The 16,311-nt window shown below is 40.1% G+C and overlaps 2 protein-coding genes across 4 annotated transcripts in view; one reads left to right on the forward strand and one right to left on the reverse strand.

Moving 5' to 3' along the window:
• The window catches only part of arhgap17b (Rho GTPase activating protein 17b), a 27,293-nt gene extending 18,028 nt beyond the window's left edge, over positions 1 to 9,265 (forward strand). Inside the window, exons 11-21 of one of the 3 annotated variants that reach the window (XM_028042856.1) lie at positions 518 to 629; positions 727 to 808; positions 906 to 986; positions 2,413 to 2,526; positions 2,631 to 2,722; positions 2,904 to 3,039; positions 3,834 to 4,133; positions 4,727 to 4,848; positions 5,066 to 5,443; positions 5,940 to 5,991; positions 7,326 to 7,471. In XM_028042856.1, the coding sequence (XP_027898657.1) occupies positions 518 to 629; positions 727 to 808; positions 906 to 986; positions 2,413 to 2,526; positions 2,631 to 2,722; positions 2,904 to 3,039; positions 3,834 to 4,133; positions 4,727 to 4,848; positions 5,066 to 5,443; positions 5,940 to 5,947 (1,425 nt within the window). In that variant the 3' untranslated portion in view covers positions 5,948 to 5,991; positions 7,326 to 7,471. Of the gene's footprint in view, positions 1 to 517; positions 630 to 726; positions 809 to 905; positions 987 to 2,412; positions 2,527 to 2,630; positions 2,723 to 2,903; positions 3,040 to 3,833; positions 4,134 to 4,726; positions 4,849 to 5,065; positions 5,444 to 5,939; positions 5,992 to 7,325 lie in introns of all 3 variants that reach the window. The other 2 variants (XM_028042855.1, XM_028042857.1) reach the window with 2 other exon arrangements.
• slc5a11 (solute carrier family 5 member 11) lies at positions 8,343 to 16,155 on the reverse strand. The gene is made up of 16 exons (XM_028042860.1): positions 16,009 to 16,155; positions 15,472 to 15,621; positions 14,115 to 14,186; positions 13,868 to 13,972; positions 13,718 to 13,777; positions 13,534 to 13,638; positions 13,327 to 13,432; positions 13,113 to 13,193; positions 12,827 to 13,032; positions 11,819 to 11,954; positions 11,634 to 11,741; positions 11,396 to 11,546; positions 10,411 to 10,579; positions 10,114 to 10,329; positions 9,900 to 10,017; positions 8,343 to 9,822 (listed from the first exon to the last, which is right to left on the reverse strand). Exons 2-16 carry the CDS (start codon positions 15,619 to 15,621, stop codon positions 9,590 to 9,592), a joined length of 2,016 nt encoding a protein of 671 aa, XP_027898661.1. The 5' UTR covers positions 16,009 to 16,155; the 3' UTR covers positions 8,343 to 9,589.
• Positions 16,156 to 16,311: the final 156 nt, after the last annotated feature.

Below are 16,311 nucleotides of genomic sequence, written 5' to 3' on the forward strand. Positions count from 1 at the left end.
GGGGCAAAGTGGATACTTATTAACCAGAATTTCAACATAAATCTTTGGCCATAAAAAATGTAAATGCTCGTCTCCGTTTGAGCTGGAAGGAGAGGAGGCTCCATAAAGGATGGCATCTACAGTCTGGAAACATCTGTTGCCAGGTTTTATTCAGCTAGTCTTGGTCCTGCAGGGATAAAACATGTGTATGTGTGTGGACATCTGTTCGCCATTAGCCTCTCTGCTGTTGCACACTTTAAATGTAACAGTGCTGCTGGACTCCCTGTTGACTGTGATTTAAAGCATTTTTATGAAGTGAAACCAAACCATTGTGCTGCGTCTGTCTGGTGCTCAGTCAAACAGAGACAAACAATTCTGACGATAACAGAACGGTTCCTCTCTTGTTTCAGACAGATATCTACTTCTCCTTTCCTATTCCCGGCGCTGCTCTAGCTTCTTGAATTTTTAAGGTGTTAACCAGAGCTGGGTGCAACAGTGCTGATTTTTTATTCCTCTGCCTTTCTCATGTTCCTCTAAGGGACTCTTCCGGATTGCTGCTGGAGCTTCAAAACTTAAAAAGCTGAAAGCAGCACTGGACTGCTCCACTTCGCAACTTGAGGAGTTCTACTCAGATCCACATGCAGTCGCTGGTACAACTTCCACTGTGGTTTAGTGAAAAGTAAAACCATTTTCTCAAGATCCTTTTTTTAAAATTGATTTCTCATAGTATTTTTGTGCTTTTCACAGGAGCTCTGAAGTCTTATCTCAGGGAACTACCTGAGCCTCTAATGACGTTTAGCATGTATGATGAGTGGATACAGGCCTCCAAGTAATAAAGCATACATACACATGCACAGAAGGGATTTTTAATATCCTGCAAGACATGTTCCCTGCAACTAATGCAACTGTTTTCTCTGTGTTTTCAGCATTTCTGACCCCGACAAAAGGCTTCAGGCTCTCTGGGTGATATGTGACAATTTGCCAAAGGCTCACAAAGCTAACTTTAGGTATGAGAACGCTCAGCAATGTTTCACTTCGATGTTTGGAAATTATGTCACCAGAACTTAAGTTGCACTTTAAATGCCACACCTTTGTCGAGAATTTATTGTAGAAACTTGTAGAAACTATGGTAATAAAAAAGTCAGAGTAATTTAATTATGGATCTTGAAATCTTGGAACAGTTTCAACGTTGTAAAATTAATCACCAATAAGCAGTGGCTGTGGTTGTAGCAAAAGAACAGATAATTGCACATGTCACAAAACTCCCTTTTATAACTGATGCTAAAGAGCCTGAACACATTACTTCACTCTTGGCATTTCTTCACTGGTTTTCTGTCAGTTTCCCAATTGATTTTAAGATTTTATTGCTTACTCTTAAAGTTCAGACTGCTACAGTCAGCTAGTTTCTCTCAGATGTCCCAAGACCCAAATTGAAACATAAAGCGATTGAACCAGTTTGTTTATAAAGCGCTAATTGAAAAACAAATGTTATCTAAAGGAAATTTACAAAAAATTTAGTTTTAGTTTACATTAATTTAGAAAAGTCATGCCAGTTGAAATGATCAGAGGTTGCAGCAAATTTTTGTTTTAGTCTGGAAAACAGTGACATCAAGTTTGCAACTGTAGACTGTAGTTTGCAACAGGTCCGTGTGCCAGAATATATTGATAAAATACATTGATAATCTGTTAAAAGATTAGTAAATAGCAGCCTCTGCCTTCAGTGAGTAATTCTTTAAATTAAATAAAATTGAATGTCTTTTCACATTGTTTTAACTTGGCTGTGTGCAGATAAAACTGCTTTGTTATGATTGATAAAATAATATTTAAACACACAACCTTTACTTTGAAGGTTATATTTATGATTTATGTGCCCCTAACATTATTGTATAATCTGTGCATATAGCTCCCATATTTATATTTATACACAATATCTATATCTCTTGCTACAACCCCTTATAGTCCATACATACATAGTCTTGTACATCTGTAAATAAATATTTATATCTCGTAGAGCACTTCTGGATAGGTGCAAACTACATCTGTACTGCTTGTACTTGTGACAGTGCAATGACAATAAAGTTGAATTCTATTCTATTCTAGAGCAGGGGTCCCCAAATCCAGCCCTCAAGAGCCAGTGTTTCAAAACTATTGAAACATTAGGCATTTCAAGCATCTCATATGTTATGAATGTAGCTATTAAATGCATTTATAGGCAAATTATTTCTTTCTACTTGTCAGTTATGAATATGCCAGTAGAACAATAAAAGGGCCCAGTCATTGAAGATGTAAGGTGATTGTGTAGCTTCATGGTTGCTCCAGTAATTTTATGAAATTACAGCCAACACAAGTCTCTTATTTACCAATTTATAAACTGGATTGTAAAAGCAAAAGAGTTTCTTATGCTTACTGGGGTACTGGTTGTTTCTTTTGCAGGTATTTGGTGAAGTTCCTGGCCAAACTGGCTCAGGAAAGTGAGGTCAATAAAATGACTCCCAGTAACATCGCCATAGTCTTGGGGCCCAACCTGCTGTGGGCAAAAACAGAGGGGTAAAAGACAGGTTCTTTGTTACAGTTCTCTTGAATACTTAGTACGTACATTTATTCCCGGCTTTTGTTCGTTTTATTTTGCTGCTATGTCACTGCTAACTCAGGACGCTGGCAGAGATGGCAGCAGCTACATCTGTCCATGTTGGGGCCATCATAGAACCCATCATCCAGCATGCTGATTGGTTCTTTCCTGGAGGTAAATTGAAATAAGCTCTAATTAGCACTTAATTAATCAGATATACTTTTTAATCATTCCCCACCAACAACAAATACAGAGTTTTGACAGTAAACAGTTGATTCCATTTCTTTCTGTGTTGTGTCTGAATTAAATAGGAGATTTTACCTCTGTTAATCGCATTATCTATTCTTTCTTTCAGAGGTGGAGTTTAATGTTTCAGGCATGTTCTCCATGCCCAGCCACCCGCCGACCCCAGACCTGGAGCCTGGGCTGGACAGGAAGCGCCCCGGCAGCACCGGGCACGAAGGGGATGCTCACACGCCCCGTAAAGACAGGTACCCGTCTCGTCCCAACCTCAACCTCAGCCTGCCCCTCGCCCTCCCTTCCCGCCCCAAGACACTGAGCAGGCAGGAGTCGCGGGGCCCGGCAGTCTCGGCCCTTTACGTAGTGGCCGACGAGTCCATCACGGTCACTGAGACGCCCACTGAAGATCTGCCTAGCCCAGACTTCAAAGCTGTGCCATAGCAGCATGTAGCGTTAATGAATTCAGTTACTGACCAGTGAAAAAAGGGATGATGTTTTCTTTTATCGCTGCACTTTTTTTCCTGATCTGTTTGCAAGATTTCACTACAATTTAATCACGTACTGTTTCATGGTAATGAAACATTTTTTGCTTCTTTCTATGTTTTGAAGAAATTTTCATTGTTGGGACATGATTTTGTCTGTTTCTCTTTGTATTACTGCTCTGTACTCTTGTCATCTTTTTAATTTCCAATTAAAGCTTAGGTCTTTCTGTAGGTTTATATTTTGTGTGGGCTTCCTGTGTTACTTTTTGTATCTCTGGTGTCGCCTGTAACTTTTATAGAGTGCAGCCCAGTTTCAGAGATAAGTGCTCAGTTTCAGAGATGACTGTGGCGTGGTTTTATGTGCTCTTTGGTTCTTCCTGCTGGCCTGGTTTCACTGCTCTCAGGAAGTACCGTCTCTCTCTCTCTTTTTCGTATGTCTTACATCGTCTCTCACTGCTCCTAGCTGTCTCTCTCTCTCTCTCGGTCTCCTGCTCCCCGTCACTGTTTGGTTGGCGTGTGGTTTTGCCCTCCTGAACTCTCTTCCCTTTCCCCCTCCTTCGTAGCCCTGTTAACAAACATCCGGAGCCCGCTCCACGCAGAATCGGCACTGTAAATAGAAAGCAGACACAACTAACCTCACCCACCTTCCAACCCTCACTGCCTCCTCTGGAAGCTGAGGGTTCCTCCCAGTCCGAGCTGCAGTCCCCCCAGGTTCAGTCGCCAGGTCCAGAGGCTCAGCAGCCGGGTCTGTTCACCGCTGCTGCTGCTGGTGGTGATGGAGGCGGTGAGGCTCATGGGGGTGGGGTCCAGGCAGCCGCAGTGCAGCCTCAGGGTGTAAGGCAGCCCAGCGCAGAGGACAGCAGGTAAGGAGCGAGCTGAGGTCGCAACAGTACTCCACCGTCGGCTCGCAACCAATCAACCAGTCCGGAACCCGCCCAACCTTTGTGTTTGCCATGTGTTTGATTGGTAACTGTAAGAACCACTCTGGATCTCTTAGATTAATAATCTCCACCTCATGCACAGCATTTAATTTGGCTTCCGTGATTAAGAATGCGATGAAAATCACGTTTTGCTTTGATCGTTCATTTATTTTTTCTCTGTTCTGCTTGCGATTTTGAACCTATTTTTACAATACAATGCGCTTCTTTCCGCCTGCTAACCGGCACGTTCCAGTGCTCGTCTGCTTCTTGGGCTTTTTCGATTTTGCATTCAACACATTACTGAAACAGTTTTATGTCTGCATCTACTGACCTTATACTGTTTTTGCATCTTGTTTGCCTAAATCTGAGTGATTCCTCTTGTTTTGACCTTTGTCCAATCTCGTGATGGAAAATGTATGTTGATGTTTGTGTGCATGATCTATTTATTTTTTGATTTTGCACCATTAAAAAGTGTTGTGTCATGTAAAGTACATTATTGATATGGTTTAATGCTTTGCTCTGTTGTATTTTAACAGCCAACCCCGGGAAACCTTGTCCACCCCTCCTCAGCAGAGGAATGGTTCACCCCATCTTACAGTCGGGACCCCGCACTCTCAGGGTGGGTCAAGAGGGCCGAGCCCACATATGGTCCGCAGAGGTGAGAACAGAGCGCACACTCATATTCAGTTTACAGTGTTCTGCAAATGTTTTCACACTTTTGTAACTTTTTTTTACTTTGTTATATGTTGATGTTGTCGTGTTGATTTATCGCTTAATATCTCAATGAAATGCATTGAAGTTTGTGGTTGTAGCATCAAAAAACATTAAAAAAGTCAAGGGAATAAATAATGTCTTGTTGATCTTATGCACTGAAGGCACCAAAAAGCAGGCACCAGCTCCGCCCAAGCAGCCCAGCCTGTACGCCTCTCAGTCCAGCAGCCCCCAGCCTCCAGGCTCTCCCGGTCACCCGCCCCTCACAGTCCGTCGTCACTCCAGCAAAGATTTCATCCAAGCCCCAAACCACCCACCGCCGCAGCCTCCTCAAGCCCACCAGCCAGCCCAGGGAGACCCCTCGCCCCCGACAACTCCCACTCCGCCTGATACTCCGCCACCGTACGCCACTGGATCTCTGCCCCGCCCCTCCAGGCCTGCCCCGAAGCCAAGAGTGCGACCCAGCATGCCGCCGCCACCACAGCCCGCAGCTAATGACAACGGTAATGGCATCTGCAGCTCTGCATCCAAGATCATAACAGGTAATGACATTATTCTGCAGGTTCAGAAGCAGAATATTAAAAGTTATTTGATTTATCAAAATGAAAGTTCTTCATTTTAACTTATCAAGTAGACTTTTTTTTTTAACATCAAGTTGTAATTAGTCCAGGGTCTTTGTCACATCTGTTAAGCGTGTTGGGTTGTTAACAATATTCCAGATGCATGTTTATGATAATAAGGTAGCTGATTGCGTCAGATTCTGCAAGCTGTTCACATTTTTTGACATTTTACTCAAATTATTCTTCTTCTTGGTTCAAGTTGAAGCGAAGAAAACAACATCTCCAGCCAACTTCGAGCAATTTTTTTTCCCTCCCCCTTTCTGCTCGTCTGCCGATAACCGTCTGAAGCTTCCTCTTAGGGTGCTGCTGTTTTTAGATCTCTAGCTTCTTCTTATGGTTTCACTGTCTCGATTTGTGTCACTCTGAACGGAACTGTGGTGATCTGAAGCATGACAGGAAATGTGTGTAAACATTGCAGATGTCTGAGCTGCTGACCTGCCTGTAAGATGAGCTTTGCCGGGCAGGTGATGGTAAGGTTCCTATTGGCTGGGTGTATTGGCACTTTTTGCTGCTTCATGTTTGTCTGTCTATTTTGGGGGGGGAAAAAGCAACTAGAGCTTTGTTGCATGTCTAATACATGTAACACAGATAGGTACATGTGCATCTCAATACATTGTGCTATCATTAGAAGGTTAATTTGTTTCTGGTAATTTAATTAAGAAAGTGGAAGCAGTGTAGATTCAATACAGAGGTCAGTATTTCAAATGTTTTTGTGTTGAAAAATGTATATCTAACAGTCTAGAAAAGACAAAAGACAGTCACTTGTAAAATAAAAATGTTACATAAGACCAGTATTAGAATGACTCTGGGTGTTTGCTTCACAATTATCTCAGGGGTTTTCATTTGTTCTTGTTGGGTGTGCAATTTTCTACCAGACTTTTTCCCCCTTCCACTCAACTTTCCAATGGTATACTTGGAGATGGCACTCTTTAACAGTGACAATTTCAGGCTTACACTCCATAAAATGTTAAATGCCAAGTGAACAGTCTACCTCGTGATTGCGTAGACCATAACACGATACTTCTGAAGTAAATGGTGCATGTAATTTAGAACAGGAAGAACATAATGTAATTAATCTTTGACAAATAAAAAGGGGTGAAAATGTGGAAAAACTGAACCTGCGTACAGAACACTAATTGAGGCAGAAAACTAGCACTGTACACCACTTTGATCGCACCACACCGACAGTGATACATGGTGGTTGCGGCGTGATGCTGTTTATTTTAGCAGGGACAGGAAGCTCTATAGATGACGGGAAGATGGATGGTGCTGAAAGCTGAAAGAAAAGCTTTTAGAGTGAAAGAATAAAAAGTTTTGGAAAGGAGAGTGGGCAAAACTGTTAGGATTTTGGATGATTTTCCAAAATTTTGGATGATATTCTAATTTATTGAGATGCATCTGAATGTTCATGTGTGAAGGCATGTTTTGTGCATTTGTCTGTTCATAACCTGCTTGCATTTAGGTTTAACCCCCCCCAACGGTCTCTTAACTGTTTGCTGTGACACTAACTAACAGGCTTCTAAACAGGATCAGACTTTTTGTTTTGTACTTTCCGTGGTCAATGCTCTTAGCCACATCTGTGCCATAAAATTTTTGTTACATTTACAGATTAACACACCAAGGAAACTGAAAAAGAAATCCCTAATTTTTAGCAGAATTGACTATATTTAAATTGTAGAAGAGTCCTTGGTGTCTTAAAGAATGTGGAGTTTGCAGGCGTGTGTGTGTGTGTATGCGTGCAACTGTTTGCTTTATTTCATGATGTGTTTGGTGATTGCTCCATCTGGGTTTTTCTCTTGTGCAGATGGAGGCCTGGTTATGAAGGGGATCACAAGAGCTTTTGTCCCTCAGGTGATCAAGGAGCAAGTAGTGAAGGGCTCTGCTGGTCAAGAGCCGACCTCCACCCTGCACCCAACCCCCCAAATCAAGGCAGAGAACACTGCTCTGTAGAATGCACTCCAGCTTTTATTGTTCATTTAAGACAAGGCACCAGTTCTGCTTACAAGATGCCAACAGCTTCTTTTTATACACATATATATATATATTTTGTCTGCTCCACTGAGTCAAACCAGAAGCCTCGTCGTACAGTGGTGGCTTAAACCATAAAACCCATGTGCAGCCATCGCTTCCAACATTGAACTCTTTTTGCTGTACGCTCTGCTAGGTGTCTAAAAATTGAATTGCAGAGCCAAAGCTTAAAGGACTTGAGTTATATAGCAGCTTAACTAAGGAAAGAAAAAAAGAATGCTGGAGAAGTTTCACCTTTTTGTACCTCTCTTCGTTTTATGCCAAAGTGTCAAAGCTAAGAATCCTTTTGGAGACAAGCATCTGAGTGCAGTTTTAGCTTTTGTTTTGAGATTTTAACCTCTGACATCGGATTTGAATTCAAACTGTCACTTATCATGACGCTAAACTGAATTTTCATTTTTCCAAATTTGGCTGTTTCATCTGACAGAATGAAATGTTCACAGTCTGCAGGATGGTATTAAGAAATAGCTAAAGGGCCAAAGATAACTGTGAGTTGTTTAGCACAGATTAAGAGTTGCGATGACCAAATACATTGGGAAGGGTGCAATAAGAGATGCAGTTGTCTTCCGCTGATGGCCTTTCAGAGCTTGTTGCTGCATTTTCAGGTGGTTTTACTTAGATACCTTGAAGAATACAACAGGGTGAGGTTTGATTGTCTCATTTTTAATCAAGATTCCTTTTTGACATCCACTAAGCTGATTTTTAAATGGGAAAAGTCCTATTTGAGGAGCTAATATTTGCTCTTATTGTTAAAAGGGACAATCTTCTTTTTGTAATCACTCCTACTCCAAAATCAAAGCTTCGACCAAATACAGAAAAACCATTAAAATCTTTATTTTTTTTTTCTTTGAGTACAATTTACTACGAGTTTGTTTGTGGTCTTTTCTACTCTTCGGCACACCATGCATCATTGTTCTATATAATTAGTTTTATTCAAATCTTTAGAAAAAAGGTTGCAAATACAGGTATTTACCCAGTAAGACGTATAAAAAAAAACACTAAATGTGAACTCATGGGATTGTTCTTTGGGCTTTACTTTGAATATAATTCAGTTTACAAATAATACATAGAAACAGTATTTTAGAGGACAAAATATCACTATTCTGGTTAATTTCGGCTAACTCCAGGTTAACATTATATATTAAAATATGTACATATTTTATATTTGCAGCATTTGTACCACCTCAAACATTTTCACAGCCACATGACCAAATAGTTCAGTGCATTTTATGAGCGACTGCAGCTAAATGGATAAAATGGGTGCTTCAGTCTTAAAGTTGTGGGCTTGATTCCAGTTTTCTCCTCTGTCATTTAACCCCAGATTGTGTGCTAAACTGATCACCTGTTTGTGAATATCTGTGTTTGAATGCGAACAGGGCTTTATAAATTAAGTTTATTTACCATTGACCAGCACAAAGTAAAATAATAATGAAATAGGAAGAAAATGATGAGTAAACTATCAATCACAACTAGAGACTTGCATTATTATAATATGTAAAATATCACAAAGATTTTCTCCAACTGTATTTCCAAAGCTCATTTGTCATTGCTGGAAAAAAAGGATTCCCACAGTATTATGTTGCCACTGCTGTGTATTCCCATGGTGCTAGTGGGTGTTGGTTGTGCCGTACTCCTTATTGTCATGTAATAGATTAAACTTCTCCATGAGTCGTTCAAAGCTAATCTAAACCTGCTTTAAACTTCTCCACAACTTTAGGCCATGCCCCCTTTCTTGCTGTTTATGATCCTGTTTGTTCCCTAATAAAGCTCTTAGGCATTCACTGAACAGATTTATACTGAGATTAAATCACACACCAGTCTGTTTACTAATTGGCAAACTTCTAGAGGCAATCGGTTTTAATTTAGGGGTGTCAAAGTAAGGGGAGGAGCTGAATAGAAATGCAGGCCATGCTGTAAAATGTTTTCATTCATATTTGTCTATCCCATAAGGATCCAATAAAATACATTGAAGTTTGTGGTTGCATAGTGAAACAGTCTGAGGGGATAGGAATACTTTCATAAAGTTTAGAGTTCTTCCCTTCAAGCCCAGTAGCCGATGATGAAGACCGTTACCGAGAGGCAAATGATGAGGTTGGCGTTGACAAGGTGCCGTAGACTTGGCTTTTCATCCAGAGTGCAGATGATCTGCTCAGGCGCAGCCGGGGCCACAGTGTTGCTGTCCGCCTCACTTCGTCTTTCCATCCCACACAACCAGTAGATGGCAGACATGAACCTGGACTGACTGGGAGGACTGGACACAGACGAAGCTGAGTCTGCAGAGGTCAGTGAAAAATAGCGTTAACTAGGCAGTTTGGAAGTAGAAGTTGGGAGATGTGCAGTAGAGACAGACCTCTCCTTTGATCGACAGCTTGTCCGTTTCTGCTTTCTGTACGTCTGTGTTCCTCTGGGATCTCTTGCTCTTTTGGCTTCACCGGATCAAACCTTGTGAACCAGGTGAGACGACTTATCTGTTTAGAAAGCAAAGCAGTAAGAACATGTCACGGCTGGAGTCTGCCTGTATCTTAGCACGTTATTGACATCTAGTGGTGCTATCGGTAATTCACCTGTTCTGGACTGGGCTCCTCGGTAGCCAGACTGACTACAACAACCACAGCCAGGGTGATGAAGGACAGCAGCATGGAGAAGTAGAGGTAATGAACGTATTTCAGCACACCGGGTCTGTCGTCCTCTTCAAAGCACAGTGGTGCAGGGTAGATGAAGTCCAACAACATGCGTATGCAGCCCACTGTGAGACCAATAGCGAGACCCCAGAAGGCTCCCTGCATGACATAACAAACCCATAAGCAAATTGGAACAAAAGGACTCATTTTTAAATGCAGTCTGATGATTAAGCTCCTCACTTGCTCATTAGTCCTCTTCCAGAAGCAGCCCATGAGGAAGATGATGCTTACAGGGGGCTGCAGGTAGGTGCTGATGGACTGGATGTAGATGAAGAGCTGGCCACCCTGACTGGCCTGGACGACAGGAATCCAGAGCACTGACACCGCCACCAGGACGAGCACAAACACCCTGCAGGGTCAACATGTAGTTTAATGCCTTAAATAAGCAAATTAGCTGTCTGCTGAACTTATATGCATGCTTTTAAGCTGCAATGTTTTCTGTTTTTTTAAGGATTAAGGTGAAAGCATTTGGAAAAGTCATGACTTTGGAAGTGCAGTGCCTATTAAAAGTACCATTTGAACTTCAGTACATCACAATATCAAATATGTATGGATTTCATAGAAATTTTAGACAAAGTGTAATGCATAATTGTGAAGCGAAAGTAAAACAAATGAATTTGACATTTTTCAGAAACAAAAAACTGAAGAATATGATACATATTTGTATGACAGAGTCAACACTTTGTAGCGTCGCATATTGCTGCAATTAGAGCTGCAGGTTATTTGTGGTCAAACTCAGTTATGTTGGATGGAAAGTGTGCATTAATATTAATTTTTAAGTCGTATCCCATATTCCTAATTCTACACCAGGTTTTTAGATAGAATGCACAACTAATAGCTGTAATTGTCCCACCAGAGCTGGCTAGTTATAAGACTTCTGAAGGCAAATGATGGCCCCAGATTGTTTTAGGGTTAATAGAGTAAAATCATAAAGTGATTTTTTTATACAATCACTTTTCAGATTTTCATCATTAATTTTTTTTTTTAAAGTGTCTTATCTTCCTCTAACTTTACAATTATGCCCTACTTCAAGTGATCCAGGGGAATGAATACTTTGGTGTATAGAGAGTTAGATGGACAAAACGGCCATATATCAAGCTGTATTTCTTTATAAAATAAAATCTTTTCATAAGTTGAAAAGACTGGAAGCTACAGTGAGTCATACCTCCCCACAATCATGAGCTCCCATTCAGAAGCACGAGATCTGAAGGTCTTCCATAAATCCATGGTGAAAATGGTACTGGAGCTGTTGAAGATGGAGGTCAGAGACGACATGAGAGCAGCAATCATCACCGCCATCATGAGTCCTCGCAGTCCTGAGAAGGAAGAGTGGCAAGTAGGGAATTGTCTGTGTGAAAGGAAGATGGGGAAGAGGGCAAGTAACAGCAGAAACAGCGTCTCACCTGCAGGGAGAAGCTCCATAACCAGTTTGGCATATGCAATGTCTGAACAGCCCACTGAGTTCCCACAAATCTGTTTACACAGGTCAGGGTCTGCACATGCCACTTCATCTAGACACAATATCATACAGTGAACACAATAAAAAAGGGAAATACACTGACTGATCCCCTAACAGCCCAATCTGAACCTGTGTAGAGGATCCTGCTGATCAACCCAGGGAGCATGATGGCAAAGAAAGGCAGAAATTTCAGGTATGCAGCCAGAAGAGACCCCCCCTTAGCGTGGGTCAAAGTCTTTGCAGCCAGAGAGCGCTGCACAATCACCTGCAGAGAACCAAGAGAGACTCAGCTTCCTGGCTTTGGTGAATGAATAACTGAGATCTTCATTGGAAGAATCTATTTTGCATAAATCAGAATGGGAACTGTAATCCTATAACTCAATGTTGTCACTTAACTGATAAGTCAGTAAATGATCAGTTGAACTGCTTGTGCATTTTTCTCTTAGGTCACTAATACTGTGAAGTGGAAAGTTTTTAGCAGAAAAATATGTCAACAAGCTAAATCCAGGAGAAAATTTTAGCACATAAATAAATAGAAGTTTTCGTTTATTCTAGAAATCATGATTCTTAAATATAATTTTGTACTTTACCATTCATTAAGTCTACTTCTTCTAATAATACAACTCTGCTTTACTCAAAACAAACAAAAACTACAACAGAAACATTTATTTCACTGATAAAGCAAATGTATTCATTATTCAGCTTTGTGTACTTTGGATCATTTGCTTAAATACACATAAATACGCTTTCAGTTGACAGCATATTCACGTGTCAAAGCTCAGAGCTAAAGCCAGCACATAGCAAGACTTAATGAGATTCTCCACGAATTTGAGATATTTTTTCAAGAAGAACTGACAACATTTTCACTCTGGATGTACAAAGATGGTAGAAACACAACCCAAATACCTGCAGTTGTATTTAAAGCAATACAGTTTTTGCTTAGGAAGACTAAATACAATAGTAGATTTTGAAAAATCATTTTCAATTATGATACTGGACGTTGGTATGTCAGATAAAATAATAAAATACATTGCAAGTACACAAGAGTTCACATCATGGTTATATCTATATATGAAAAGGCATATAAATGTTTTTGTATGTGACTGGATCAGTTCAAAAATAAACTTATTGCAGTACCTGATCTGAACACCAATACCACATGGAGGGGACGGACATGCCGATGATGACACCAGGCCAGGGCAGGTCAGAGTGCACCGGGTCTCTGAATATGTGAAAAGCGTCATCTCGAGGGATGCCGCAGGTCGAGTTGGGGACACGGACCGAGGGAATGGCGGTGAAATATCCCTCCATCAGCGCATCCCAACCTCCAACCTCAACAAAACCTCAGAGTGGAGACAGAAACAGAAATAGGTGTGTAAAATTAAGTAATGGGAAGTGACAGAATCAGTAGCATCTGACTTACTAAAACCCATGAGGGTGAGAGCTCCGGCCAGCATGATTGCAGTTTGAGCTGCATCAGTGTAGATAACTGCAGCAAGACCGCCTAGAACACGACATATGGCTCATTAGGCACTCTCAACAGCTAATGCAAAACAGAAGATGCAACGCATGGGACTCCTACATGCAAATACATAACATGTTTTACACAATTTAGGTGATGGAGGGAGAAAAGTTACCTGCTACAGTGTACAGGGCAGTCACCGCGAGCAGCAGCACCACGGCCAGGTAGATATTCCATTTCAAAGCAAGCTGGATGAACACAGCACCTGCATACATGTCCACCTGACCACACCAAAAAAACAGTCAACAATTTGAGTTCATACATGCAGGTTTATGCAATTTTCCACCCAGACACAGAAATGCCTGTTGTATTTATGCCATACCGATATTTTTGTAAAGATGTAAATAAACAGGGACAGGACGGCTATAAATAACTGCGTTCTTCTTCCACCGAAGCGCTTCTGCAAATATTCTGGCATGGTTGTAACCTGGAGAGGAGATAGTGTTGGGAGCTGCTCTCACACCATTAGTGCACTCCTGTGCAAGTTGGGTGTGTAGGAAACTCACCCCAGAAGAAATGTAAATGGGCAGGAAGAGCCATCCGAGCAGCAACACCATAAACATTCCCTGTTTTGTTTTGTTTTTTTAACAAATGCGAAGACATTAACATTTATTCTTCTTCAGACTTTCTTTTTAACATTAAAGTTTATGTCTTACATTCCATTCATAAGCTATCGCCCCAATTCCTGCTGCAGCTCCTGACCCGGCCAGACCGATGAAATGTCCACTGCCAATGTTACTGGCAAACAGTGAGGCCCCAACCTAAATATAGTTGAGGAAATTGGGATTAAGATCAACTTGGCCTCATTTTTTTAAAAGAGGAAAACAGCTCTTCTACAAATGTTTTAATCAGAAAATCAGTCCATCTTTTTCTTTTCCAAAGATTTGATGGTGTTTTACTTACTGGCCACCATGTCATACTCTTGCCAGCTAAGAAGTATCCATCCACTGTGCTGCGCTTCGTTCTCCACATGGACTAATAAAATAAAAGAAAGTTGATAATTTAGAGTATACAGAAGAAATTGTTTTGTGTTCAGGGCAAACTGGACACCTGGACAAACAGGTGTCCAGTTTGCTCTTGAACATCATACCAGTTTTGTTTCCCTTTAAGTTTAGCTAAAGTTGTTTGGTTTACTGCTCTGTCACTTCCATTTCTTGATGAGAGCAAATAAAAAATGTGTGATTTGTGAACCATGAATGCTGATACTTTAACAGCTCCTGTTTCTATCTTGTAGTCTGACATGATTCTGAAAAATTACTTCCAATATTATAAAACATTTCTTTTTAAAAAAAAAAATTGCCTATATGCATCTTTTCATGTGGTACATCTGTCTTGTACCACATGCCAGATCTGAAACCTTTTTGAAGGTAGTTTTGTTGCTGTTTTATTCCATACATTTATAAAGATAGCTTAAAATGTAAAATCTACATTGCTATATTCACAAGCATGAAATGTATAGAATTAAATTTATCAACAATCGCTAAGTAACCATACATATCTTATGATAAAATAAAACTGGATAAAAAAAAGACATTCAGAATTATGTCCATAATTTTTGAATGGCAGAATTTAATAAATGTGAAATTTATTCAATTAAAAACATATGTTATGCTTTAAAATCATGAAAGTCTTAAATTAAAATATTATATTCATATACCGCAAGTCACTATGAAAGAATAATAATAATATTTAATAAGAATAATGACAACATGTGACTATTAAATGCAATATAATCAAATATAGTTAAATAACCCTAGCCCTGATAATAAGGGCTTTAATAACTAAAATACATTAATTTATTATAACCCATATATGTAATTACATATTTAACAACTTGCACATTTTTTCTCAATTTTTAATATACATTAACAGATTGTAGTTATAATTTTGTATTTTTTTTCACTGAACTGTTGCACTTTTTTTCCATGCATGATCATATTTTCTACACTACAAGATACTAAGTAATTAATGCATCCTTGGTCATGTATGTAAACCAATAAGCAACACATAATTTCCTGTTTCACACCTGTTTGAGTTGCTTTTTCCCTTCTATCTGTGACATTCGTAGATGTGAATAAAACAGTTTGAAGACTGATAAACTTGGGATGGCAAAGGCTGCACAAGGCTTGGTAAAAGGGCAAACACAGCTGATAAAACCAGCATGGTTCAGTATGTTCCTGTTTCAAAACAAAGCCTCGTATCTTAACCTTTTTTATATCACCAATAGCAAAGAGGGGAAAGATAAAGACAGGCTTCTTACCCAGAAACCCACAGCCAGAATCAGCAGGAAGTAGACAACCAGGACCACAATATCCACAGTGACCAGGGTGCTGCTCCCAAAGGAGGGCTTCTGGGTTGGGGGCATGTTGGTTGTCGGTGCTCTTTCACCAGTTGCTTGTGTGAAGGTCATCTGGAAAATGCAACAAAGATTGTTTTATACTAAGAACAGCGAAGAAAGTTTACTCAGATGAAACAGAAAAGGGGATTTTCATTACACTTCTCAAACCATATGAAGTATTACAGTATTCTGCAGTCTTTTGTATGAAGGCATTTGCTTTATTTGTTTCTTTTTACTCCCTGGCAGCATGATCTGACATTTAATATTTCTAAACCTTCCACGGGTAAAGGCGATGATCTCAACCTTCTCATTTTTTGACACTTCTTGCAGATTTGTACCATAAAATAAAGAATCAGCTTTAACCTTTGATGTAAGTAGGTTATTAGTTACTGCAGTAAAAGCTACAAAAAGGTCTTTAAACTACAGCGTCTCAAAATTTGCAATGTTTGATAAACTCACCTTTCAGTAATTTGTCTTCTTGAGTCTCATACCATGGGTCTGCCTTGCATCCAAACAGTACAGCATGTCAGCAATATCCCTCAGGCAATCCTTGTATTCTGGCTTTTGTCTTGAATTGTCTTCTACACATCATAAGGTTCAAACTCCACTTTCCCAACATGCACAACAAGGTTTAGTTAAAATGTAAGGGATTTATTACACCTCACTGGGAGGCGTGTGAAAGAGAGTGTCCTCATGTCTGTAAAAAGCCAAATGATTGCTGTAAGAGGTTTGAATTCATCCAAATTACTCATGAGACAAAGT

This window comes from Xiphophorus couchianus, chromosome 16 (assembly GCF_001444195.1).
Source record: "Xiphophorus couchianus chromosome 16, X_couchianus-1.0, whole genome shotgun sequence".
NCBI lineage: Eukaryota > Metazoa > Chordata > Actinopteri > Cyprinodontiformes > Poeciliidae > Xiphophorus > Xiphophorus couchianus.